This window comes from Odocoileus virginianus, chromosome 18 (genome assembly GCF_023699985.2).
Source record: "Odocoileus virginianus isolate 20LAN1187 ecotype Illinois chromosome 18, Ovbor_1.2, whole genome shotgun sequence".
NCBI lineage: Eukaryota > Metazoa > Chordata > Mammalia > Artiodactyla > Cervidae > Odocoileus > Odocoileus virginianus.
In genome coordinates this window covers 35,248,204-35,275,237 of record NC_069691.1, presented here as the reverse complement: position 1 = coordinate 35,275,237, position 27,034 = coordinate 35,248,204, and the positions used below count along the sequence as shown (strand labels likewise).

At 37.1% G+C, this 27,034-nt stretch overlaps 2 protein-coding genes and 1 non-coding gene across 4 annotated transcripts in view; 2 read left to right on the top strand and 1 right to left on the bottom strand.

Moving 5' to 3' along the window:
- HAUS6 (HAUS augmin like complex subunit 6) overlaps nt 1-27,034 on the top strand; it is a 43,438-nt gene that overhangs the window by 12,659 nt on the left and 3,745 nt on the right. For both annotated transcript variants that reach the window (XM_070480559.1, XM_070480560.1), the window contains 9 exons: nt 2,688-2,858; nt 4,831-5,024; nt 5,749-5,875; nt 6,338-6,440; nt 14,695-14,776; nt 20,806-20,872; nt 21,182-21,367; nt 23,250-23,385; nt 24,936-25,979. In XM_070480559.1, coding sequence (XP_070336660.1) covers nt 2,688-2,858; nt 4,831-5,024; nt 5,749-5,875; nt 6,338-6,440; nt 14,695-14,776; nt 20,806-20,872; nt 21,182-21,367; nt 23,250-23,385; nt 24,936-25,979 — 2,110 coding nt within the window. The remainder of the gene's footprint in view (nt 1-2,687; nt 2,859-4,830; nt 5,025-5,748; nt 5,876-6,337; nt 6,441-14,694; nt 14,777-20,805; nt 20,873-21,181; nt 21,368-23,249; nt 23,386-24,935; nt 25,980-27,034) is intronic.
- On the bottom strand, nt 9,444-10,074 carry LOC139039506 (protein AF1q). The gene has a single exon (XM_070480558.1). It carries the CDS (start codon nt 9,935-9,937, stop codon nt 9,665-9,667), a length of 273 nt encoding a protein of 90 aa, XP_070336659.1. The 5' UTR covers nt 9,938-10,074; the 3' UTR covers nt 9,444-9,664.
- On the top strand, nt 20,591-20,724 carry LOC139039576 (small Cajal body-specific RNA 8). The gene has a single exon (XR_011492916.1). It is a non-coding gene; the product is annotated as a small Cajal body-specific RNA 8 (non-coding RNA).

The following is a 27,034-nucleotide window of genomic DNA, read 5'->3' as shown; positions in this document are numbered from 1 at the left end:
AGCTTATAATCAATCAGACTAAACATATACAACATAGTTTTAAGTTTGGTTAATTTAAAATCTTCACTCTAGCAAGGAAGGTTCAGTTTGATTGTAACAATCAGTAATATTTATCTAAGAAAAAAATACTTGATTTGAAGGAGGATAGTGGTAAGTTTGGAAGAAAAATGAGAAGTCACATTGAGACTGGCATGAGGAATCTGATAGATACAGATGATCTGAGGCTTTCAGAGGTTGGCTTTAACAAATGTGCGGTAGGAATGTTTTCTTAGGTTTTGTATTTGGATGAAATCTCTCCCAAGCTCTTTGTTCTTATTCTGTAGTCACCAAGCTGCTTTGGAGTATTGATTTGACTTTTTAGGCAGTTTGTCATTGGAAAAGGTGAGTGCCCTCCTCGGGATCATGAATCTGGCCCCATCACTTCATGGCAAATAGAAGGGGGAAAAGTGGAAGCAGTGTCAGATTTTATTTTCTTGGGCTCCAAAATCACTGCAGATGGTGACTGCAGCCATGAAATTAAAAGACACTTGCTCCTTGGAAGAAAAGCTATGATAAACCTAGACAGTATATTAAAAAGCAAAGACATTACTTTGCCAACACAGGTTTGGATAGTCAAAGCTGTGGTTTTTCCAGTAGTCATGTATGGATGTGAGAGTTGGAGCATAAAGAAGGCTGAGCACTGAAGAATTGATGATTTTTGAACTGTGATGTTGGAGAAGACTCTTGAGAGTCCCTTGGACTACAAGGAGATCAAGTTAGTCAATCCTAAGGGAAATCAACTCTGAATATTCACTGGAAGGACTGAAGCTGAAGCTCCAGTAATTTGACCCCCTAATGCAAAGAGCCGACTCATTGGAAAAGACTCTGATGCTGGGAACGATTGATGGCAAAAGGAGACTGGGGTGGCATCTCTGACTCAATGGACATGAATCCAAGGAAACTCCAGGTGATCGTGAAGGACAGGGAAGTCTGGCTTGCTACAGTCCATGGAATTGCAGAGTCAGACACAACTTAGTGACTAAACAACAACAGGAAATAATTATTCATTAATTCAGTGACTATTTATTGATCACTTGCTAGACATTCTTCTAGATATTATGGGCTAGAGCATTGAAGAAAACAGACAGAGTCACTTCCTTTATGGAGCTTCTAGTTCAGTGAATATGAATATTCCTGTTGTTGAATGTAGTATCTTTGGTTGTAAGCTTAATAGGTTTGGTTGGTATGAAATCCATTAAGAGTTTTCATAGCAAAAAAATTTATATATTTATTTGTCTTAGTTGTGGAATGTAAGATCTTTAGTTGTGGCTTATGATATCTAGCTTCCTAACCAGGGATTGAACCTGGGGTCTTGTGTTGGGAGTGCCGAGTCTTAGCCATGGTACCACCAGAGAAGTTCACAGCTATCTCTCTTGAGTTTAGGTAATATTTAGTTTCCCTGAGTCAACTTTGAGCCATTGACAAGATAAAATTTCTAGACTTGAAAAATCTGAGACCCAGACCCTGGATCTTTGTACACTCACCAAGGAAATGCCATCCTGTGAGATCTCTAGTTGGTCAGCCAATGAGACTTCCTTTGTGGAACAACTTTTCTTTGTGCTGTGAGAAGACACAGACACTAACACAGATATAATTGTTATATTTTCCCTCCTCCTCTCTACTTTTGTAAATTCTTTTGAGGCATAATAACATACATGCAAAAACGTGTAAAAATCGTTTTATGTAGCTTGACAGAATTTCACAAAGTGAACACATCCATGTAACCAGCATTTAACTTGAGGAACAGAATGTTACCATCACCCAGGATCATTGAACCATCTTTCATTCACAGCTGTTTCCTTCCAAGAATAAACGGCTGTCCTCACTTCTTACACTAAAGATTAGTTTTGCCTGTTTGACCCATAAATGTGCGTGTATAAAATACATTATTTTGTATTCAGCTTCTTTCACTTAATGTTGTTTTATCCATGTTGTTGTATGTGTTCATTCTCTTTGCTGTCTGATTTTCTATTTTATGAGTATAACAAAATATACTCTTTTTACTCAAGGTATCCATGTTGTTGTATGTGTTCATTCTCTTTGCTGTCTGATTTTCTATTTTATGAGTATAACAAAATATACTCTTTTTACTCAAGGTAATTCTTTGGATTTATTACAGTTTTTGACTATTACAAATGAGTGCTATGAACATTTCTTATAATTAATTTAATAAACATAGGTTAATACATAGTTTTTGACATTTTAACTCTTTGAAACTTGAATGACTCTTAAAAGTTGATATATAGTGTTTTCTTTTTTCTCCTGAAAATCTTCGATTCTTCTTGAAAAATCTCCTTTAGATTGATGGCATATCAGAATATAGGAAATGCTAATTGCATCTTGATAATGTAAGGTTTCTTAGGTATGTTTTCCAAATCAATGGTCTAGATTCTCCTTAGAAATTCTTTAAAGTGATGTTGAAAGTAGTATCAGTGCTTTTGGACTGTTAAAATAGTTAATTTTTTTTTTTTTTTTTAAAACTCAGTACAGCTTTATTTGGAGGGTTTGACATAATTTTGTTACCAGAAGCCATTCCAGGAATATTTCATTTGTTCCTGGGGAAAAAACATATATTTCTGTTTTATATTTCTTTATGTATAGACTGATTATATGTAGACTTTAATATTTGTTCATCTCTGTTTTCAAAGGTTCGGTCTTTGTGGACTTCAGTGAATGAAACACTTATGTTTTTGGAAAAAGAGAGAGAAATTGTTAGTTCAGTCCTTAGTCTTGATAACAATTATACTTTAGATGGAACTAACATTGCTATCAATATTCCAAGCCTCTTACTTGATAAAATTGAGAAACAAGTGTGTCAGGTAAGCATTTAATAATTAAGGAAGCTTTTGAGAAAACTCCTTTCACTTAATTATTTTATGTATTGTATATTGTTTTTCTTACAGTCTTTTTCTACTGTCTTCAGAATTTACTTTTGTGCGTGTATCTGGTGAATCTTTTATAATGAGGGGTACTGTTAAGGGTGTGTATATTTATATCTATCAACTTTTATTAATTGCCCATACCTTTTATGGTACTTGGAGAAGGAGATGGCAACCCACTCCAGTATTCTTGCCTGGAGAATCCCATGGGCGGAGGAGCCTGGTGGGCTACAGTTCACGGGGTCGCAAAGAGTCGGATACGACTGAGCGACTTCACTTTCACTTTATGGTACTACATTGTACAGTGTAGAGAGTAGGAGGTACTTAATAGGAAGATGACATGGTACCTAGTTCTTTATAAATTCTCAAAGAGAGCAATAATGATCTCTGATAGCTAAATTTCTTTTTATTTATTTATTTATTTTTTTAAATTCCTTTTAAAAAACTCTCCATTTTCTTATTTTCCTTTGATCTTGATTCTGTTATTTTAAAGTCTTTTCTTTTAGCTTTTGTGACCTCAGTGTCGGTGCCCTCCTGTGGTGTTTCAGACTACTGTTTCCATTTTTCCAGTGGTTTCTTTTTCTCTGACTTTTAAGTGAATGTGTTCCCTATTATTCCTTTAATGCTCTCATTTCTTCCTCATGTTATAAATTCATCTGTAAATTCTTACCCAGTTCCATGGTCTCATCAGCCTCCTGTACATTAATGTTACCAAATTGTTATTTCCAGTCTCTCCCCTTCAATGCAAACTGTATCAAATTTTTCCACTTGCTTATAGGACATTTACATCTGAATCACTACTTTTTTTTTTCTTAGTAAATTAAAATTTATTAAGCATTGAGTTTATTGTCATGTAGGGGATATAAGGGCTTCCCAGGTGACTCAGTGGTAAAGAACCCTCCTGCCAATGCAGAAGACTTGGGTTCAATCCCTGGATTGGAAAGATCCCCTGGAAAAAGAAATGGCAACCCTCTCCAATATTCTTGCCTGGGAAATCCCCTTGACAGAGGAGCCTGGCAGGCTACAGTCCATGGGGTTGCAAAGAGTCGGACATAACTTAGCGATTAAACGACAACAACAAGGGGATATAAAGATAAAATATTGTGACCCTGAAGAACTTTAACGGGTAACATGTCAGGCACTTCAAATTCAGAGTACATGAAAAATTAGGATCTGTAAACACAGATTCCTATAGGGGCTAGGCAGGTAATATATAAATTAAGTACACTAATTATGTGTAACAATAGGGATAAAGTTAAAAATGTTGTATAGTTGCTAAGTCAAGTCTGGCTCTTTTGCAACCCCATGGACTGTAGCCCACCAGGCTACTCTGTCCATGGGGTTCTCCAGGCAATTATACCAGAGTGGGTTGCCATTTCCTTCTCCAGGGGATCTTCCCAACCCAGGGATCAAACCTGTGTCTCTTGCATTGGCAAGCGGATTCTTAACCACTGAGCCACCAGGGAAGCACCAGGAAATGATGAAGTCTTTTTTAGAAATATTGGTAACTAATTCAAATGATTTTAGAACTTTGGAAATGTGCAGGCCAAATAAAAATGTCTTAAGCTTGGAATCAGTCTTTAGGGGCCCTTCAATTTGCAACTTTTGTTAAAACATGAATTTATGATCTTTATCTAAGCCTGATCTTTCTCCTCAATCTTTATTTTACTTTCCATTTCTTTTATTCTAGTTTTCAACTTTTTTTGCATGATATAAAAATGTAGCACAGTGCGTTAATTCTTCCACAGTAGTTTTCTTTGGATCAGAATTATTTACATAATTTTTGTATAGCTTTTTTTTCCACTCTTGTAGCTTTTTTATATATTAGTGAAAGACATAAATATGTTCTTATAGCATTGTATTATTTTAAGAATCTATAATTCACCACTTTTTTTCCTTTCTGAATCCTTAGTTGCACATAGGAAATATTTATGAGGCTGGAAAATTGAACATCTTAACAGTTTTTTGGTTATTAAATGAAGTCTTGAAAGTAATGAAAGGTGAATGTTGTCAGACTGACCAAGCAAGACTGACAGTAGACCTTCACTTCCTTGAAAAAGAGACCAGATTTCAGAGAGAAAGACTGTCAGATCTGAAGCATATGAGGTACACTAAAAAGATCTGTTATTTCATTTGGGGAAGAGTAGGGTGGTTTTGATAATTTCTCAGCACAACTCTAGTTAACACCTCTGTAGCTTTGGCAAACAAATGTGAACAGTTTACTGGTACTCAAAAACTATGTCATCAACTCCTAGAGAGACACATGAAGTAGAAAGGAAAATTAATGTAGTTTTCTTTTGTCTGGTGTATATTACTTGCCCTGAATGATAATTCTTAATGAAATAATTTAAGCTTTTCTCTAGCTTTGTTTTGTGGTGGTGGTGTGGTATTTAGTCACTAACTTGTGTCCGACTCTTTTGCCATCCCATGGACTGTAGCCCGCCAGGCTCCTCTGTCCTTGGGATTTCCCAGATAAGATTAGTGGAGCAGGTTGCCATTTTTTTTACTCCCCGGGATCATCCCAACCCAGGGATCGAACCTGCATCTCTTGTGCCTCTTGCATTATTAGGTGGATTCTTTACCACTGTGTCACCTGGAATGCACCATTGTATTCTTTTTTATTTTTGTTCATTTTTTTCGATTTTTAAAATTGGCTCTTAAATTTTTTAAATTGAGGTTTTTAAAGAAGAGTTTAAGGTTCACAGCAAAACTAAGGAGAAGTTACAGAGGTTTCCCAGATATACCACAAATTCTTATTTCAGTACTTTTTCTTAGTCCTTCTTTTTATATATTCATGTTTTGAATGAAGTTATTTTTTATTCCGTCATAGGTATAAAATAACAGAAGATCTCAAAACTATAAGACATTCCATTGTTGAAAAACAAGAAGAATGGCATAAAAAGTGGAAAGAGTTTCTCGGCCTGTCTCCTTTCAGTATAATTAAGAGTTCTACTCCAGTAAGTAATGTTGACTTGCCTTTTGGAGAATAGTTTAATCTCTTGATTTATCATGTAACAAGTGACTTAGAAATGCTGTATGTGTGTATGCTTGTCATCTTTGCATCTGAGCCTAAATTTCAAATATTATGGTTTCTCTGATTTTTATAAATACATATTAGAATGTTCATCAAGGTGTTGTTATGATATGGTTAATATTTTTAGATTCAATGGATTGTGTTAAAAAGAAAATGAGACATTTCTCTTTATGTTAGGTTCTGTTACATTTGCGGCATAGTTGGAGGACAAAGTAGTCTTATTCCTAATATTGTATTCTTTAGTTTAAAACAGTTATAGTATAATTTGTATGTTTGGTAATTCTATCTTTATTATGGAAAAAAGAAATCATCCTTTCATAGGTTAATTTAGTATTGTACTGAGTAAAGTGTGTATATTTCAAAATAACAAATTCTTTGTTTTGAGGCTGTGGATCTTTTACCGCCTATGTCTCCACTTTCGTTTGATCCTGCCTCAGAAGAAGCATATGCCAGGAGCATTCTTTTACAGTATCCTGCTTCACTTCCAGGTTGGTTTTTTACTTTTTTTTCTCTTTTAAACTCGCCTCTCATTAATATTTCTCACTATAATAATAGTTCTTACGTATTCTTTCATGTTTTTTTCCCAGTTATATTTTGTGATGAAATGCATATAGCATTTTGGTCATTGCAAAGTGTCCAACTCAGTGGCATTTAGTAAATTCGAAAAGGTGTGCAACCATTACCACTAGTTAACTCTGAGGATTTTTATTACCTCAAAAGAAAGCTTGGTACCTATTGTGCAATAACTCCTCATTTCCCCCTCTCCCAGACCCTGATAATGACTAACATACTTCCAGTCTCTGTGAATTTGCCTATTCTGGATATTTCATGTAAAGAGCATCATATAATAGGAGTCTTATTGTGTCTCCTTTCTTTACTTGCACAGTTTTTTACTTTGCACAATGTTTTCAAGGTTCATCCAAGTTGTAGCATATATCTATACTTATTACTGTGTGTGAATACATTCTTTTGTATGATTTAATTGTATTTTGTTTATCCATTTGTCTTTTGATGGACATTTGTATTGTTTCCACCATTTGGCTACTATGAGTAATGCTGCTATTAATAGTCGTTTATAAGTTTTTGTGTAGAAGCCCACAGTTTTTTAACATGAAAGAATAGTTCAGTAATTACTTGAATACCTAACCATTGCCTGTTTCTGCAGTTGAGATTTTTGCTTTAAGTGTGTATTTTTCTTTGCTAAACCATTTGAAATGTTAACACTTGACTCTTAAGTGTTTTAGCATGCACTCCCATGAAAATTAAGGACTTTTTCCTGTTTAATTACCATTAATTTTATACTTCAAATTAATAATAGTTCTATAGTATCTCATCCAGTTTCCTCAAATATCATACCATTGTCACACCTCAAAGTTAATTTCTCTGCAATATCTAATAGCCATTTCATACTTAGTCTCTCCAATTGTCTGCTGCTTGTGTACAAGAAATTGTTACTGGGTTCAGTAAATGTGAGATAGATAGGTAGAGGAATAAGTGTATAAAAAACGTTGAAATATGTAGCCAGTGAGGAGTAGGTCACAGGGGAGCTCAGGCAGCTATTTGATCATGGCAGCAGTCAGCACAGGACTTAGGAAGAAAAGGATAACCACAGCTAGCATAGGTGATTTGTTTGAGAGTCAGGTGTATGTGAGGAGGACACTAATTGGGAAACATCATAGACCAGAGAGCATGGGTCAAGGATAGGAGCCAGCAGAAGTGTAGACAGAAAAGACTGCATAGTTTGATGAATAAAGAATTTCAGATTCAGAGCATTATTTGCGTTATTTATGACGACAGAATTACTTTGATAGTTCTTGACATATTTGGTTGGCATTATGTTCTCACTTCAGCTTGGAAAGGGCCTTTTTACTCTCGGCATATTTAGTTTGAGTGAAAGTTGCACAGTCGTGTCCAACTTTTTGCGACCCCATAACTACAGCGTGCCAGGCTTCTCTATCCATCACCAACTCCCAGAGCCTGCTCAAACTCATGTCCATTGAGTCTGATGCCATCCAACCATCTCATTCTCCCTTGTCTCCTTTTCCTCCTGCCTTCAGTCTTTCCCAGCGTTGGGGTCTTTTCCAGTGAGTTAGGTCTTTGCATCAGGTGGCCAAAGTATTGGAGCTTCAGCTTCAGCATCAGTCCTTCCAATGAATATTCAGGACTGATTTCCTTTAGGATTGATGGCTTAATCTCCTTACAGTCCAAGGGACACTCAAGAGTCCTCTCCAGCACCACAGTTCAAAATAATCAATTCTTCGGCACTCAGCTTTCTTTATGGTCCAGCTCTCACATCCATACTTGATTACTGGAAAAACCATAACTTTGACTAGACAGACCTTTGTTGGCAAAGTAATGTCTCTGCTTTTTAATATGCTGTCTAGGAGGGTCATAGCTTTTCTTACAAGGAGCAAGTGTCTTTTAATTTCATGGCTGTAGTTACCATCTGCAGAGATTTTGGAACCCAAGAAAATAAAGTCAGCCACTGTTTCCATTGTTTCCCTACCTATTTGCCATGCAGTGATGGGCCTGGATGCCATGATCTTTGTTTTTTGAATGTTGAGTTTTCAGCCAGCTTTTTCACTCTCCTCTTTCACTTTCATCAAGAGGCTCTTTATTTCTTCTTTGCTTTCTGCCATAAGGGTGGTGTCATCTGCCTGTCTGAGGTTATTGATATTTCTCCCGGCAATCTTGATTCCAGCTTGTGTTTCTTTTTTTTTTTTTTTTTTGGGATTGAATATTAAAGAAGTGATTAAATGGCAGCACAAATCAGCAGCAATAATTTGGGGAGGAGTGGGTAGGGTCAGAGTTGATTGTTTGTTTCATAGTGTCAAGGTAGCTGAAGAACTGTGCCCAAGGCCCATTTGATCAGTATCCTACACTAAATGCAGGAGAGCAAACTAAAATACTAAGACCCACGCCTATGCCTTTTAGAGACTGAATAAAATCTTCAAATTATCATAACAGCAGGATTGCATTTTAAGATTTGAAATCTGATTTTCCTCAGCTAATGTTTTCAGCCCACAGGAGCAAAATTGTAAATTGAGTAGGCTTAAAGGAGGAGCAACTTTTGAGAGAGTGTAACTGTTTCTGAAATGATTCAGGGCTTTTTTCTTATTATCATCTCCCACACTGTGTTACTTCCTCTTGTTTCATACCTTTAACTGCCCCTAATTTCTCTGAGAAAAAAGTGTATCACAAGAAGCAGCAGGATTACCTTAACCCTTTAGAAACCCTACAGTTTTATAGCAGATAATCTCAAAATTAACAGGGTTTTGTAAGAAACCTGTAAGTATTGAAGAAATACTTGTGTTTCCTGGCTTGGGACAAGAAATTAGGAAGGTTTGAGCACTCTCTGAAAGCTGAATAAAATGAACTTAAAAATCAGTCCTCCATTTTACACTGCTATACAACTCAGTGGTGCCCTCACCAGTCTTTTTTCTGGATTTAATGTCTGGGGAAGGAAAGGAGGAATCCCTGTGACCCAATACTCCATTGCTTGAACCCTTTACTTTGTGACTTGAGGACTTTTGAGGAAAAATTGGTAAGATAAATAAATAAATACATACATAAAACAAACTCGGGCAGATTCATCAGCACCACCTCAACACAGTAAGGGGGAGACAGTAAGATTGATAGGGGAAAAGGGTGGAAGGAAGGGGGTCTTAAGGTCAGGCAATGAGGGCAAAGTGGTGGAAGAGAGGTCTTGGGCTTAAAGCAAGTCCAATTCGAAGGAGTGGATGCTGGCAATGGGAGCTCTCCAAAAGTTGAAGGTGCTGTACTCAAGGAGGGCATCGTCTTCTGGGTTTTTCTCCTGTTCTGCTCCAGTTGCTTGTCCCGTCATTTTGCCAGCGCTGCTGTCCTGGATCTTGTAGGTGGATGTATCTGACAGACCCAGGCCTTCCAGCTCCGACAGATCCAATTCTGGAATGGGCATCCTCCAGAAAAGAAAGGAGCTGTACTGGCTACTCACAGGGTCCCTCATAACTTCCTGTTATCAATGAATTACTAGCGTGTTCCAAAGATGGAGGGAGTACCTCAGGGCTCCGGTGTGTGCTCTGGGCTGGAGAAAAAGAAAGCTACTGGGGCTTTGACGGCTTTGTCTTCACTCCCTCCCTGCTCTGTGTCCAGCTTGTGTTTCATCCACACCGACATTTTGCATGATGTACTCTGTGTATAAATTAAATAAGCAGGGTGACAATATACAGCCTTAATGTACTTCTTTCCCAGTTTTGAACCAGTCTGTTGTTTCATGTCCTGTTCTAGCTGTTGCTTCTTGACCTGCACACAAATTTCTCAGGAGGCAGGTCAGGTGGTCTGGTATTCCCATCTCTTTCAGAATTTTCCACAGTTTGTTGTGATCCACACAGTCAAAGGATTTGGTGTAGTCAATAAAGCAGAAATAGATGTTTTTCTGGAACTCTCTTGCTTTTTCTGTGACCCAGCAGTTGTTGGCAATTTGATTTCTGGTTCCTCTGCCTTTTCTAAGTCCAGCTTGAACATCTGGAAGTTCACGGTTCACATACTGTTGAGGCCTGGCTTGGAGAATTTTGAGCCTTACTTTGCTAGTGTGTGAGATGAGTGCAATTGTGCAGTAGTTGGAGCATTCTTTGGCATTGCCTTTCTTTGGGATTGGAATGAAAACTGACCTTTTCCAGTCCTGTGGCCACTGCTGAGTTTACCAACTTTGCTGTCATATTGAATGCAGCACTTTAAAAGCATCATCTTTTAAGATTTGACATAGCTCAACTAGAATTCCATCACCTCCACTAGCTTTGTTCGTAATGTTGCTTCCTAAGGCCCACTTGACTTTGCATTCTAGGATGTCTGGCTCTAGGTGAATGATCACACCATCGTGGTTATCTGGGTCATGAAGATCTTTTTTGTACAGTTCTTCTGTGTATTCTTGGCACCTCTTCATATCTTCTGCTTCTGTTAGGACCATACCATTTCTGTCCTTTATTGAGCCCATCTTTGCATGAAATGTTCCCTTGGTATCTCTAATTTTTTGGAAGAGATCTCTAGTCCTTCCCATTCTGTTGTTTTTCCTCTGTTTCATTGCATTGGTCGCTGAGGAAGACTTTCTTATCTCCTTGCTATTCTTTGGAACTCTGCATTCAGATGGATATATCTTTACTTTTCTCCTTTGCCTTTGGCTTCTCTTCTTTTCTCAGCTATTTGTAAGGCCTCCTCAGACAACCATTTTGCCTTTTTTGCATTTCTTTTTCTTGGGAATGGTCTTGATCACTGCCTCCTGTACAATGTCACGAACCTCCATCCTTAGTTCTTCAGATACTCTATCAGATCTAATCCCTTGATCCATTTGTCATTTCTAATGTATAATCGTAAGGGATTTGATTTAGGTCATACCTGAATGGTCTAGTGGTTTTCCCTATCGTGTTCAATTTCAGTCTGAATTTGGCAATAAGGAGTTCATGATATGAGCCACAGTCAGCTCCCAGTCTTGTTTTTGCTGACTGTATAGAGTTTCTCCATCTTTGGCTGCAAAGAATATAATGAATCTGATTTCAATATTGAGTGTCTGGTGATGTCCATGTGTAGAGTTGTCTCTTGTGTTGTTGGAAGAGGGTGTTTGCTATGACCAGTGCGTTCTCTTGGCAAAACTCTGTTAGCCTTTGCCCTGCTTCATTTTGTACTTTAAGGCCAAATTTGCCTGTTACACCAGGTATCTTTTGACTTACTAATTTGCATTCCAGTCCCTATAGTGAAAAGGACATCTCTTTTGGGTGTTAGTTCTAGAAGGTCTTGTAGGTCTTCATAGAACTGTTCAGTTTCAGCTTCTTCAGCATTACTGGTTGGGGCATAGACTTGGATTAATGTGACATTTAAGGTTTGCCTTGGAAATGAACAGAGATCATTCTGTGGTTTTTGAGAGTGCACCCAAGGACTGCATTTTGGACTCTTTTATTGACTATGATGGCTACTCCATTTCTTCTAAGGGATTCTTACCCACAGTAGTAGATACAGTGGTCATCTAAGTTAAATTCGCCCATTTCAGTCCATTTTAGTTCTCTGATTTCTAAAATGATGTTTACTCTTGCCATCTTCTGTTTGACCACTTCCAGTTTACCTTGATTCATGGACCTAACATTCCAGGTTCCTATGCAATATTGTTTTTTACAGCATTGGACTTTTCTTCCATCACCAGTCACATCCACAACTGGGTGTTGTTTTTGCTTTGTCTCCATCTCTTCATTCTTTCTGGTGTTATTATCCACTCTTCTGTGGGCATTTACTGACCCGGAGAGTTCATTCTTCAGTGTTGTATCTTTTTGCCTTTTCATACTATTCATGGGGTTCTCAAGGCAAGAATACTGAAGTGATTTGCATTCCCTTCTCCAGTGGTATGGCCCCACTCGGCATGGCTCATAGTTTCATTGAGTTAGACGAAATTTCCATTACTTTTCAGAAATCACATATAAGTGATAGTATATAGTATTTGTCTTTCTCTGACTAATTTTACTAAACCTAATATTCTTTAGGTCCATCCATGTTGTGGAAATGGCAATGTTTTACTCTTTTATGGCTGAGAAATATTCATATAAATATCCATTATGTCTGCATGTGTGCTGTGTTGCTTCAGTTGTACCCGACTCTGCAACACTATGGACTGTAGCTTGCCAGGCTCCTCTGTCCATGGGATTCTCCAGGCGAGAATACTGGAGTGGGTTGCCATGCCCTCCTCCAGGGGATCTTCCCCACCCAGGATATGAACCTGAGTCTCCTGTGGCTCTTGCATTGCAGGCAGATTCTTTACTGCTGAGCCACTGGGGAAGCCCCAAATATCCACTATATGTGTATATATACATGTATATACATACACACACATACACATATATACATATATATGCACGTTTATACCACTTTTTCTTAAGCCAGTAATCTGTTGATGGACACTTGGTTTGCTTCCGTGTCTTAATTATTATAAATAGTGCTGCTATGAACATTGAAGTGCATGTGTCTCTTCAAATTAGAGTTTTTGTTTTTTTTGCATATATATCCAGGAGTGGAGTTGCTGGATCAAATGGTAGTTTTGCTTTTAGATTTGTAAGGAATCTCCATATGTTTTCTATAGTCACTGCACCAGTTTACATTCCCCTGTGTGGGAGGGTTCCCTTGTGTCCACATCCTCTCCAGCATTTATTATTTGTAGATTTTTTTTATGGTAGCCATTCTAACCAGTGTGAGGTTGATATTGTGGTTTTGATTTGCATTTCTCTAATAATTAGCAATGTTGAGCATCTTTTCGTGTGTCTATTGACTATCTGTATGTCTTCTTTGGAGAAATGTCTTTACTTACTCAGGAATGATAGATTGGTTATAGGATTCAAGATCAAGGACTAATTTTTCCTTGAGACTTTGATAATATGCCATCATTACTTAATGCCTTCTTTTTGAAACATTTGCTGTCAGTCTAATTGTCATTCATTTGTAGGTAAATTTTGATCTCTGGTTGCTTTTAAGACTTTCATTTATTTATTTTTTAAAAGAGTTTTCTCTCTGTCTATTTATTTATTTATGGCTGCATTTGGTTTTTGTTGCTGTGTTGGCTTTCTCCAATTACAGTGAACAGGGGCTACTCTTCGTTGTGGAGCACAGGCCATAGGGCATGTGGGTTTCAGTGGTTGCAGCACATTATCTCAGCAGTTGTTGCTCATGGGCTCTAGAGGGTGGGCTTAGTAGTTGTGGCACACAGGCTTAGTTACCTCACAACATGTAGGATCTTCCTCGACCAGGGATCTTCCTAGACCAGGGATCAAACCAATGTCCCCTGCATTGGAAGGCAGATTCTTAACTGCTGAACCACCAGGGAAACCCTGGAATGTTTTATAAATAACAGAAACTACATCATCATTAGTAAGTTCAAAAGCTTAGGATATTGAAAATGTTAAAAGGTGGCATTATGATGAATTAAAAGAAGACTTTACAATACACATTGTTTTCTTATACAGTAACACTTTGGACATGTATAATCTTTCAGAATCAAACATGTTGAAAGAAGAGGAGCTTCTGGAATATCTAATCCTCTGAAATATAGCCATGACTTCCTTCAATTTTATTTCCTGTCATGCTTCTCCACTAGATATATGCTATGCTATGGCACACCAAACGTGCACCTCATTCTCCTGGTACTTTCGTGTCTTCTTCACGTTCCCTACTCTGGACCAGGTGCCTTTCTGCCTTCTTGCATTCTGTGCATACTTGTATTATAATTCTGTAACAGTATGTCATAATGCTTTTCTTATCAGTAGTCTCTCCTGTACTGATTTATTGAAGGCAGGTCTCCATTAAAAAAATTTTTTTTCCCCATTGTTAGTACTGCAGTGACATAGTTATTAAATGGTATGTTGTAGAATAAATACATAGCAGTTGATGTTGTAGGTGTTGGGCTAAAGTATGCTAAGCACTATAACGTTTTGGCTGGTTTATTTGATAAGTGAATTGTTTGTGTACTTAAACATGAAACATGGCTATATATAATACTAGAGAGTTGTGGGTTGTCCCTTTTGGGGAAACTTTGAGCTATCTTTTTAGGAGAGCCTATTGTACATATTCTCCATCACTGTCATGCGTATTACTTTATAGTTAATAATTGAATAATTATCTTTTCCTGTTAGCATTTATATTATTTTTTTATTCTGTTCAGAACTTCAAGAGAGCTCTAAATATTAGAATGTACAAGAGTAATTTAAAGAGTAATTAATTTTTCTATTCCTTTAGTTACACCTAAGCAACATATCCAGGAAAATAATTGCAGAAGAGCAAGTGATACCCTGGAAACTAAATCTGATCCAGCCAACAGGTAAAACAGATTTGATTTTCGTATTGATTTTTTTTCATCTTCATCAATTTTAGTTCCATCTTCAGCCAGTTTTCAAGTTTCGCTAGTATGGGATAGCTTATAACTTTCTTCTCTTAATCAGATGGTGTTTTCCCACTGTAGATCCCCTTTTTCTGGAAGGATTCAACATTTCTGATGCATGGGCATTTTTTCCTCTTCTATTCTTATCTAAATGTTGAGACTCATGGGGATTACCTAGTTTTTGAAGAGAAAGATATATATGAAAATTATCTAATACAAGTTTGGGAATTTTTGCATTTTTGTGTCTGTGAACTTTGAAATCACTTGTGACTGTTGACTAAATCCAAGTGTCTAGGGACTTCTGAAATTACCTGGTTGGTGGTTTTCAGTCTGTGTTCTGCAGCGCCCCCTGATGCTGAGGATGAGTCACACTTAGTCTGTGGCTTTTCCATCCTTTGCCACTTCAATCTGAGCAGCTTACTCTTATCTGTATTGTATATTGGGGTTTTATATGCCATTTGATAAAAAGAGTTCTATGCTTAAAAATTTTTTGGGTGGGGGAAGACTTCTGATTTAATCTAATCCCCAAGTTTAGCATGATTAAGCTGAACCTAGTTAGTTTATTGTAACTAACTAGTAGTAGTCTTATTTTATTTATTGCCTTTTTTTCTGTATTCTGTTTTGGCCCTTAAATAAACTGACGTCAGATTATAAAAGCAAATATCTCTAAATGTGTATATGTTTCTCCTTTAATAAACATTATTAACTAGCAGTCAAACACAGACATGCTAGACAGATTCCTTTTTTATCGTTTTTCTGATTACCATTTGATTTAAATAGGTGTCTTTTAGTTCACTTTCCCCATATTAATGAGGCACAGGTATGGAAACAAAATACTTAGAATAATCCTAAAAATAAGATTCTAAATTTTAAGTGACTTCAGGCCTCCTGCATTTTGTATCCTTCTAGTAAGTTATAATAAATTAAAACACCATCAGTTCAGTTCAGTTGTGCAGTTGTGTCTGACTCTTTGCGACCCCATGGACTGCAGCAGGCCAGGTTTCCCTGTCCATCACCAACTCCCAGAACTTGCTCAAACTCGTGTCCATCAAGGCGGTGATGCCATCCAGCCATCTCATCCTCTGTCATCCCCTTCTCCTCCTGCCTTCAGTCTTTCCCAGCATCAGGGTCTTTTCAGTTCTTCACATCAGGTGGCCAAAGTACTGGAGTTTCAGCTTCAGCATCAGTCCTTTCAGTGCATATTCAGGACTGATTTCCTTTAGGATTGACTGCTTTGATCTCCTTGCCATCCAAGGGACTCTCAAGAGTCTTTTCCAATACCACAGTTCAAAAACACCATCCGTTCAGTTCAGTCGCTCAGTCGTGTCCAACTCTTTGTGACCCCATCAATCGCAGCACACCAGGCCTCCCTGTCCATCCCCAACTCCCGGAGTTTACTCAAACTCATGTCCATTGAGTCGGTGATGCCATCCAGCCATCTCATCCTCTGTCGTCCCCTTCTCCTCCTGCCCCCAATCTGTCCCAGCATCAGGGTCTTTTCCAATGCGTCAACTCTTTGCATGAGGTGGCGAAAGTATTGGAGTTTCAGCTTCAGCATCAGTCCTTCCAATGAACACCCAAGACTGATCTCCTTTAGGATGGACTGGTTGGATCTCCTTGCAGTCCAAGGGACTCTCAAGAGTCTTCTCCAACACCACAGTTCAAAAGCATCAATTTTTCGGCACTCAGCTTTCTTCACAGTCCAACTCTGATAGCCATACATGACCACTGGAAAAACCATAGCCTTGACTAGACAGACCTTTGTTGGCAAACTAATGTCTCTGCTTTTTAATATGCTATCTAGGTTGGTCATAACTTTCCTCCCAAGGAGTAAGCGTCTTTTAATTTCATGGCTGCAGTCACCATCTGCAGTGATTTTGGAGCCCCCCAAAATAAAGTCAGCCACTGTTTTCACTGTTTCCCCATCTGTTTCCCATGAAATGATGGGACCAGATGCCATGACCTTAATTTTCTGAATGTTGAGCTTTAAGCCAGCTTTTCCACTCTCCTCTTTGACTTTGATCAAGAGGCTCTTCAGTTCCTCTTCACTTTCTGCCCTAAGGGTGGTGTCATCTGCGTATCTGAGGTTGTTGATATTTCTCCTGGCAATCTTGATTCCAGCTTGTGCTTATTCCAGCCCAGCATTTCTCATGATGTACTCTGCATATAAGTTAAATAAGCAGGGTGGCAATATATAGCCTTGACGTACTCCTTTTCTTATTTGGAACCAGTCTGTTGTTCCATGTCCAATTCTAACTGTTGCTTCCTGACCTGCATACAGGTTTCTTAAGAGGCAGGTCAGATGGTCTGGTATTCCCATCTCTTTCAGAATTTTCCACAGTTTATTGTGATCCACACAGTCAAAGAAAACACCATAACCAGAGTCAAAACTTAAATGTGAAATTATGCTAATGGCAGTTTCCTCTGCAGTAATTTTCTGTTCATAGAAGGTCAGGACTACTTGTGAAAGAATTTTATTTTTGTTTTTACATATGGATGTGATGTTGATTTTCTAAGTACCTAGAGAAATATAATGAAATATTCAGTGAAGACCTGGTATTAAAGAAACTGAAGTTATTGGGCTTGCTAATTTTACCCTCTTATCACAATTGTTCTAAAGCATGCCTCTTAGAGGGAAATAATTGGTGCTCCCCGTCTGTTATTTTTTTCATGTCTTTTCTTGAGAGAGCAAATTAATTTTGATTAACATCTCATGCTGGACTAAAGATTAATGGAGTTAGTAGATTAATTTACAAATCTGATTTTATTTTTGAACAACATGAACCTTAAGATTCTTTCTTGAGGTAGAATTTTGTACTAAGATGTACTATCAGAATTCTACAGGAGCCAGACACTTAGCCCTTAAAACTTTAATTCAAATAGGATTCTCTTAAAATAGGAAAAAGTTGTTTTAAATAATTTTCAGTTCCTCATTTATCATCTTTCAAGCTCCTGGAGCTTTTTTTTTGCGCTACTGGAGCTTTTAACTGTCTTGTGATACTTAATTTTACTTATAAGTTGGGATATTAAAAGAAGGTAGAGGAAGGCTTTTGGTGATGAAGGATAAATGCTTAATGGGAAATGAAAGTTTATTACTGCTTAATAGAGGGACAGAAGAGAGGTGAAGAGTTGAGTTACTGAGATGTAGAAGTAAAATTTCTTCTCAGAAGATTGTTTATTAAAAAAGGTATTTTGTAATAAAATGTTTCATGTGTAATGAGGGTAGATTGCACTTAAAGAAATACCCCTTTTTGGCGTACAGAACAGCTGTTACACTAAATATTTATAGAGGCATCATCTTACATCAATGTCAATGTAGTTAATTGGGAAATTCATATGTGAAAATGGTTAAGCTATTCATGTTTTTAAAAAACATGAATGTAGTTTTAGAGTAAGTGTGTTGTTTGACTTTTCACAAGTACTAAAATATAAGGAGTCTTCTCCATAAATCTCCTGGCTTGGTTTTGATCAGAGTGATGGAGGCTTCACTATACCTACAATCAGAATTCAGTAATTGGTGATGCCTTTGCTGCACACTGGGTAGTACCTTTCTTTGCAATGGTTTCTGGAAAGGAGGTTTCCATGATATTTCTAGTGGTGGTGATGCAGTTCTTTTAGACCTTTAACCTCTAGAGTTTCTCCTTTATTGCATTTCAAAGATAGGGCAGTGTGAATTGCATGCATTTCAAATAAACAGACTTAGAAATTGAATTCTAATCTCATTTTATTATTTCCTTCTCTAGTTATTTCTCTGTTAATTGTAGACATATTGGAATAACAACAGCAAATGAAAATTTAAAAAAACTAGCTAAAATTTCTAACAAATCACTTTTCAGATTCTTTCCCAAGTTCTTTTTAGACTTTACTTATAATTTTAGTTCTAATCAAAGCATGAATATAGTCTTGTATTCTAAAATACAAAATTTTCTCAACATTATCATAGCATAAATGCATTTTTTGTATGTGTGTAACATTATATAACCACTTAAAATAGCTTTGTAATATTTATTTTTAGACTTTAGGTTTTCCTTAAAATTTTACTATAAAAAGTGTGTCTTTTTTCTTTCGGAAGTGCTTTTAGGGTAAATTTCCACAATGGGGTCAGTAAGCTTTTTATCTGGATTTCTTGGGCCTCAGTTTTGGCATTGCAAGTGGGTAGAGTGTAAGGATTGAGCTAGGGCTCAGTTCAGTTTAAAGTTGAATTGAGATATTAGCAAAACTAACAGCATGTTGCCACTTCAGAAATCAGAGAGAGGAGGTATAGAATGTGGTTCCATTTTTCTCTATTATGAGACTCTGCAGGAATGATTCAAGTAGAAAAATTTGGTGGCATCTATAGAACCTCATCTTCAAGTGGCATTTATTCATTGATCAGTCCATCCATTACAAGTATGTGTGGGACTACCAAGTGCCAGGCACTACGTTAGGACTTGGGAATAGCCTTTGGTAAGACATAGTCTTTGTCCTCAAGGAGCTCACCAGTCTTTTGGTGGCATCTTAGTGGTGTTTGTCCATAACTTGCTGGCCCTGCTTTAAAGGGCGTTCTGATCATTTTCATGTCAAGTTTGGTGAAGAATTTGGATGAAGTCACACTAGATAGTAATTACTCATCTTTTGCTCTAGATATCTAGATTATATCCTGTCAAGACAAAGTTGAAGCTTGAGCAATTTCAGTGATTTTTGAATTATGTTTGGAAGGTAGATTTCGAGAAGGGCACATTTGAAAAAGTTTGAAAGGTATATTTGCTATTATGTAAAATATTTGCAAAACTATTAGTTTTGTCCTTTTCTATGAACAGAAAGGAAAAAATCAGCATGCTTGATGTTGAAAGTGGTAATGCTACCTTTCATTTTACCTGTAAAGCTTTTGGTCAGTGAGCAGACCCAATCCATGATTGAATTTGAAAGCACTTTCAAGATGAAGATAAATGATTAAAGTTATCATTACTTTGAAGGCTTAAAAAATATTTAATACCCTCTTGTAACTATAGTGAAAAGATACGTAAGGTTTTCATGTTTACCAAAAGGAGCAAGAGAATCTAAGAGATTAAGGAACACTATGTGTAGAATGCGTGCTTGCATGCTTAGTTGCTTCAGCTGTGGCCAACTCTCTGCAACCTTATGGGCCATGACCTCTCAGGTTTCTCTGTCCATGGGATTCTCCAGGCAAGAATATAGGAGTGGGTTGCCATTTCCTTCTCCAAATCTGACCTGAGACAAGCCAAAACGTGTAGAATAGGACTTCCCAAGTGGCTCTGTGGTAAAGAACTCACCTGCCAATGCAGAAGACATAAGAGATGCTGGTTTGATCCCTGGGTTGGTAAGATCCCCCTGGAGGAGGGCGTGGCAACCCACTCCAGTATTCTTGCCTGGAGAATCCCATGGACAGAGGAGCCTGGCGGGCTACAGTCCACGGGGTCACAAAGAGTTGGATCCAATTGAAGCAACTTAGCATGCACACAAGTGTAGAATGTCACAAATTAAGGTTTTATGACTTTACTATAATACATTTGCCATAGAAAATTCAACATAAGAGAAATTGCTTTTGGACCTGAAATATCCGAAGAAGCTTACAGTCTCTGCTACAATGCTTCTGTTATCTGAAGCCTGAGGACATGGTGATAATGTGATTCTAGCTAACTGAATTTGTTTTTACCTTGTACTCAAGTTTCTGAGTGTTCATCAAGTCATCTAACCTGTGTAAAAAATGCTATTGACTTAACATACATAATGGGTAAGGAAAATGTTCAAATTTGGGAGGCCGATACACAAATTGGGCTGAAGTGCTGCTCTAATTGTCACTGTACCTCCCTAGAATAACACACTGCCTTTTGATGACCGGGACGAATTGAGAGAAATCGTAACGGACAGATACGGGGCAGACAGTTTCTTTAGAATATTCAGATATATCAAGTGAATGGAATTCTTTCTTATTCATAACTTGGATTTAATAATAATTTTCCTTTTAGCCCTGCTTCTTTCCTGTTACAGCCGGTTTCACCATTAGGTGGAGACATTGTTACATTACTTGAAAAGGTATGTTTTAAAACAATTTAAAATTAATTCTGACCATAATTATTTATGATAAAATATTCTTTACTTTTGTTGATATCTCAAATTAAATTTCTGTTTTCACACTTCCCTGTTTGTGAACATTATGTACCATTCCTATTTATACATTTTTTATTACTTCTAAATGGGAATATTAGAATTTTTAAATTGCGTTAGTGAACATAGTTTTTATAGTAACGTTAACTTTTTATAGGTTCATGATAACTCTAGAACCTGTAATCAAGATTAGGTACCATTATTAAGTTTTTAACATTACACATCTATCTTTTTCAGGACACGAAGTTGATAACTCTTAGAGAGAAAAATGAAACAGTTCCTAAGAAAACACCAGAATTTGAAGTGGAATACTCTTCATCATCAAATATTGCAAAGAATACAGATAGTAGTGCATGTGGAGGGTCTCTGCCAGCTAAAAAAAGCAGTCCATTCCAGAAAGAGCAAGATCATCTGGTAGAAGAGGTTAGAAAAAGATTATAATAAGTATACTGAAATATGTTATTTTCTCGATGGTGTTGGAATTATAAGTGAAGTATAGTTAATTATTGATTTACTGGGGGTATTTTTGGCAAGGAGGTCACAGATAATAAAAAAAGCAAAGTTTGTCCTCTCCTAAAGTAGGAAAGATATAATGAAGTAAACTTACTTAGTTAAGATTACATTCATGGTATAGAATGTCCCATTCTATAACTATTCAAAAGTGTAAAAATAATACATGTATAATATTTTTTGAATTAATCATTATGTAAATTATTGGGTAGATAACACCTGATGATTATACTTTATTAAAATACTCTGTTACCTATTTCTTAGCTAAGCTTCGTCTGTTTTTGAATTTTAGAACATAGGCTATACAGTATTTATTATCACTAAGCAAAGGTTTTGTTCTGCTTTTCAAATATTTCAGAAATGAATAAATACATGATTGTTTATGATCTCGGTTTTCTTAACTAGCTCTGTTTCTTAATACTTTTCTACTTTTCACTGGTAAGTGACCATATAATACTACTAATGCTGAGTATTAGAACTCAGTTTACATAAATTAAATGGCTAGACTATTCTTTAATGTTATTTTTGTTACATATTTCCCATTATTTGAATTTGGATAAACAGCCAGAAAGTATATCAGCTATTTTACATTCCTGAGCAACTGAAAGAAAATTTTGGTTTAGTGCATATTGATTCATTCATTGTTTCATGGTCTCTAAATATTTTTAAATCTCTAAAATCTGTTGTTTCTCTGTATTAGCTGATTGACTCTGTACTAAAGGAAAGATGGTTAGTCATTCTTTTTTTCTTTCCTAATATGGGAGGAAAGGCACGTTTTTTGGCTAAAGGAATTGATAGTATCAGTGGTATGAGAAGGGATGGAAGAGGAGAGTCCTAACATCTCATAAAGCTCTGAAAAGTGAAATTAATTCTAATAGTGTTTATGACAGGGCTTCCCTGGTGTCTCAGTGGTAAAGAATCTGCCTGCCAATGCAGGAGATGCGGTTCAATCTCTGGATTGGGAAGATACCCTGGAGAAGAAAATGACAACCCACTCTAGTATTCTTGCTCGGTAAATCGCACGGATAGAGGAGCCTGGTGGGCTACAGTCCAGGGGGTTGCAGAAGAGTCAGACACAACTTAGTGACTGAACAACAACCATCATGGTATTTATGACAAGGAATATTTAGTGTTAGAATTCTGAGAAGCCATCTGTTTTCATGGAGGAGGGTGAACTTGAGTCAGTTTGATTATGGTTGTAGGCAGTTTCTTTTTTAGGAATCTCAGGGCGCAGAGATTTAATTTTGCTAATTTTTGTTTTCTGGTTTTATTAAAATTTAGTATAGAGTGCTATTTTCATATTATACTTTTTTTTATTTTAAAAATATATTCCTATATTTTGTTCACTAATTTATGTCTGATGATGAGGTTACTGGGAAAGAAGTATGTTGTCACCATAATGTACTCTGTTAATAGAGATGCTACTGTTCAGTGGACTTTAAGAAGAACCTGTATGCTTTAGAACTAGTCATTTTAGCAGATATGGAATTGTGAAGCTCATAAGTATGGCAGGTAGCTCAGATCACTGCAGTCAGAACTATTTCTGTCTAAATCTTTCTAGGTATGAATATGTATCTTTTTTCAGTGTAACAGGATATTCATTTAAGATAAGAAAGGAGGAAATGGGTTTCAGGTTTGATTTCACCTTATAGGATTGTGCCTATATAGTCTTTATGAAGTGTCTGGGAGCTACATTGTTGAGCTTATTTTTGTTCATGTTGCTGTTATTATGGCTTTTGTTGTAGTCTACCAGTGGGCTTTATATTTTTGCTTTACTTTTTCTTCTCTGTTTTAGGTTGCAAGGACAGTTTTATCTAATTCACCACAGCTCTCTGAAGGAAAAGAAGTAAAATTAGAGGAACTAATTGACTCTCTAATTTCTAACCCATTCATAACAAGGAGTCAAATTCCTCGAACTCCAGAAAACTTGAGTAAGTTAATAATGCTTTTGGTTATTTTTCTTTCTTAGACATACTACTGTTAGAACCATGGTCTGACAGATCTGCTGAAATTCACTTTAAAATTGTTTTCTGTGTCTTTCAGTTTAGTGGCATTGGCTCTGTTTGTTTTGACGTGGGGGACTTTTACTGAAATACTGTGAGCACTGTCACTTACATGGCAGTCCTTCAGCAGTATTATTTTGCCCTGATAACTTTACAGTTTTGTTTTTGTTGTTTTACTTGGCTTTTTCCTGGAAAATATTTTAGTTGATTACTTAAAAAAGTCCTCTGCCTCCACATCTGATTTGTGGTCAACATTTATAGAGTTGTTGTTTAGTTGCTAAGTGGTGTCTGACTCTTTTGTGGGACCTCATGGACTGTTGCCTGCTAGGCTTCTCTGTCCATGGGATCTCCCAAGCAAGGATACTGGAGTAGGTTGCCATTTCCTTCTCCAGGGGATCTCCTTGACCCGGGATCAAACCTGTGTCTCCTGCAATGGCAGATTCTTTACCACTGAGCCACTTGGGAAGACCACTTAGAGAGTATGGAGGCTATATTCTTCTAGTCAGCAATCAGCAGCATCAGCCAAAAACTGTGTGTACAGAGATCCTGTCTACTGCTCCTGAGCTAGGCAGACTCTCAAGTAGTCTCTTCTTACAACCTGTTTTGTGTGGGCAAAGTTCTGATATTCCTGTCCTCATGTAGGCATCCTGGGTGAGTAAGTGTAATTTCCATTATACTACTAGAAATGACATATTGAAAGTTAAATGGATTCAGTTCAGGTTGAACCTAGCCACTGTATAGGTTGGTGTTTGGCAAACTACATCTTGCAAACCACATCGGCCCACTGTATGTTTTTATAAATAAAGTTGTTTTGAACACAACCTTATTCATTTGTTGGGCTTCCCGGGTGGCTCAGAGGTTAAAGCATCTGCCTGCAATGTGGGAGACCTGGGTTCGATCCCTGGGTTGGGAAGATCCCCTGGAGAAGAAAATGGCAACCCACTCCAGTATTCTTGCCTGGAGAATCACATGGACGGAGAAGCCTGGTGGGCTACAGTCCATGGGGTTGCAAAGATACGATTGAGCGACTTCACTTTCTTTCTTTGTTCATTGGTCAGCGTATCTTTTATGGCTGCTTTTGCACACACAACAGTGACAGAACTGAAGAGTTGCCGCTGACAAAATGGTGTGCAAAACCTGATGTATTACTATTTGGCCCTTTATAGAAAAAGTTTGCTGAACCCTGGCCTAGATGGACAAGAAAATATCTTTTTAACACATGTAATTTGTGTGTGCTGTGTGAAAGTATATGCATATTTCAGGAACAGCTTTTGTTTTTTGTGTGATCATTTGGAGATGGGGTTCTTTGATGTTGTTGGGCTTTGGTATATTATGGAGCCTTGTCATTCAGCTGGCATACCTATGAACATATACTGAGTTAGCAGCTTTATCTTGAGCATTAGAATTAAATGTTTAATTGCATGTTCTGTTTGGGAATTTATTAGCGATTTGTGTTATTTCCCTCTTCATTTAATTAGTAAGTGAAATTCGGAGCTCATGGAGAAAAGCTGTTGAAATAGAAGATAACAGAAGTACAGAACCAATACAAGTGGATACTGACCATAGAGAAGAATTGCCAGAATCCTTACCTGTGGTGCATAATCAAAAAGAGTTTAGCATGGCCAGTTTCTTGTCAGCAGCCACTGTATCCGATTCTAGTCATTCTCATTTGCCTGAAGAGAAAATTGTTTCAGATTGCCTTGAGTGTGTGCCTCAGAAACCTGTGGTGACCACTTGCATAGGTGAGCAAACAACACAAAATCCATCAGATTTGTTAAATAAGGACATAATTTGTATACAAGATTTGGACTGTACAACTTTACAGAACAAACTTTTAGAAACTAGACAAATAGAGACATTTTCCCCTGCTGTAGGCAATAGAAGAAATGTGTTAGGTAGCAGTGAAGAAGATAATATTAAAATATTAGACCAATCGAAAGCTTCTTACGAAGACTTTTCCATGCAAAACAGTATGTTATGGAACTGTTTTCAGGTATCAAGTGGAATTAGTTCCAGTTTTAAAGATGGTGATTTTGGCATATTACATGAAACTCTTCCAGAAGTTGGTCACATAAGTCTTATTAGCCCCAGTAGTACAGAGGCCACTTTTGAACTGGAACCAAATAGTCCTATGCACAGTGGCATTTTCACAGAAGATGTTGTGGGAGAAAGACAGACTACTCCAGAATCAGACTTCAATTTACAGGCTACTTGCGGTGGATATGAGGCTCTGAAGAATTCTCCATCCAAGCAAAGGGAGGAAATTTACCTCTCTAATCCTGAAATACTTGAAAGACACAAACCAGAATTGAACCTTACTCCCCAAAACATGCAGACTGATGATATGTTTAATTTTTGGGGCGTTCATGATTTGCACATTGATTATACAAAACCATCTTCACGCATGTCCCTTGGTGAAAGAAAACAGTCTCTTTCACCACTAATTAAGTTTTCTCCAGTGGAACAAAGATTGAAGACCACAATACCATGTAACCTTGGAGAACTTCTACCTAATTTAACAGGTAAGATTTAACTAGATGTGGGCATATTGACCTGCTGAAAGTTTTCTCTCAATTTCTTGTAAAAATAGTATTCTGTGAATGTGACACAATCTTGTTAATGTGACAGAATGTATTCCTTATTCCTTCAGTCAGGATAAGAAAAGTGAACCCACCATTTTTATGGGTACTTTCAGAATCTCTTGTGATGAGATGATGTATATAGCTTACAACTGGTATGGGACAGGGGTGGAAAACAAAACCAAAAACCTGGAACCTGTTACTTTTGTAATACAAACTACTGAAAATAGATATTGTCAAAATGTTTGCTAATGGAAGATGGTTCTAAAAATGTTGATAAATATCTCAAAACTTACAGTATCTATGAATTGCTTTGAAGTAATTTGATGGGGGTGTGGTGACAAGATGGGTCAGTGTACTACTTTCCTAGGACTGCCATAACAAAGTACCACAAACTTGGTGGCTTAAGACAACAGAAATTTTTTTGTCTCTGGAGGAAACAAGTTTTGGAGGGTGGTATTCAGGCTCATGGTGTTGGCATGACCATGTTCCCTCTGAGATCACAGAGGATGATCCTTGACTTTTCTAGCTTCTGATACTCCCAGGTGTTCTTTAGCTTTTGGCAGCATAGTTCATCTCTGCCTCCATCTGCACATGGCATTCTCCCCTTGTGTTCTATGTACCTTCCTATAAGGATACTCGTTGTATAGACTAACAGCCCATTGTGCTCCCATCCTACTCTTAACTGAATATATCTGCAGTGACCCTGTTTCCAAATAAAGCCATATTCTGAGGTACAGGGGTTAGAACTTCAACATCAGGTATAGAACTTGTATCTCAACATGAGGTACAGAAGTTAGAACTTCTTTTGGAAGGGACACAGTTCGACTTGTAACAATTAGTATTAATAATTATTTAAGCTGGATGGCAGAGAAGTTTGGCTCATCATAAAAAGTTAAAAACAATTGCTTTTGGAACTGTATTCAATATCTTATAATAACCTATAATGGAAAACAATTGAAAAATATGTAATATAGTATAAAATATGTATAATGTAT

What these genes read in the sequence shown, in the direction of transcription:
- LOC139039506 (XM_070480558.1), bottom strand. Translation starts at nt 9,937, where the DNA reads ATGAGGGACCCTGTGAGTAGCCAGTACAGCTCCTTTCTTTTCTGGAGG.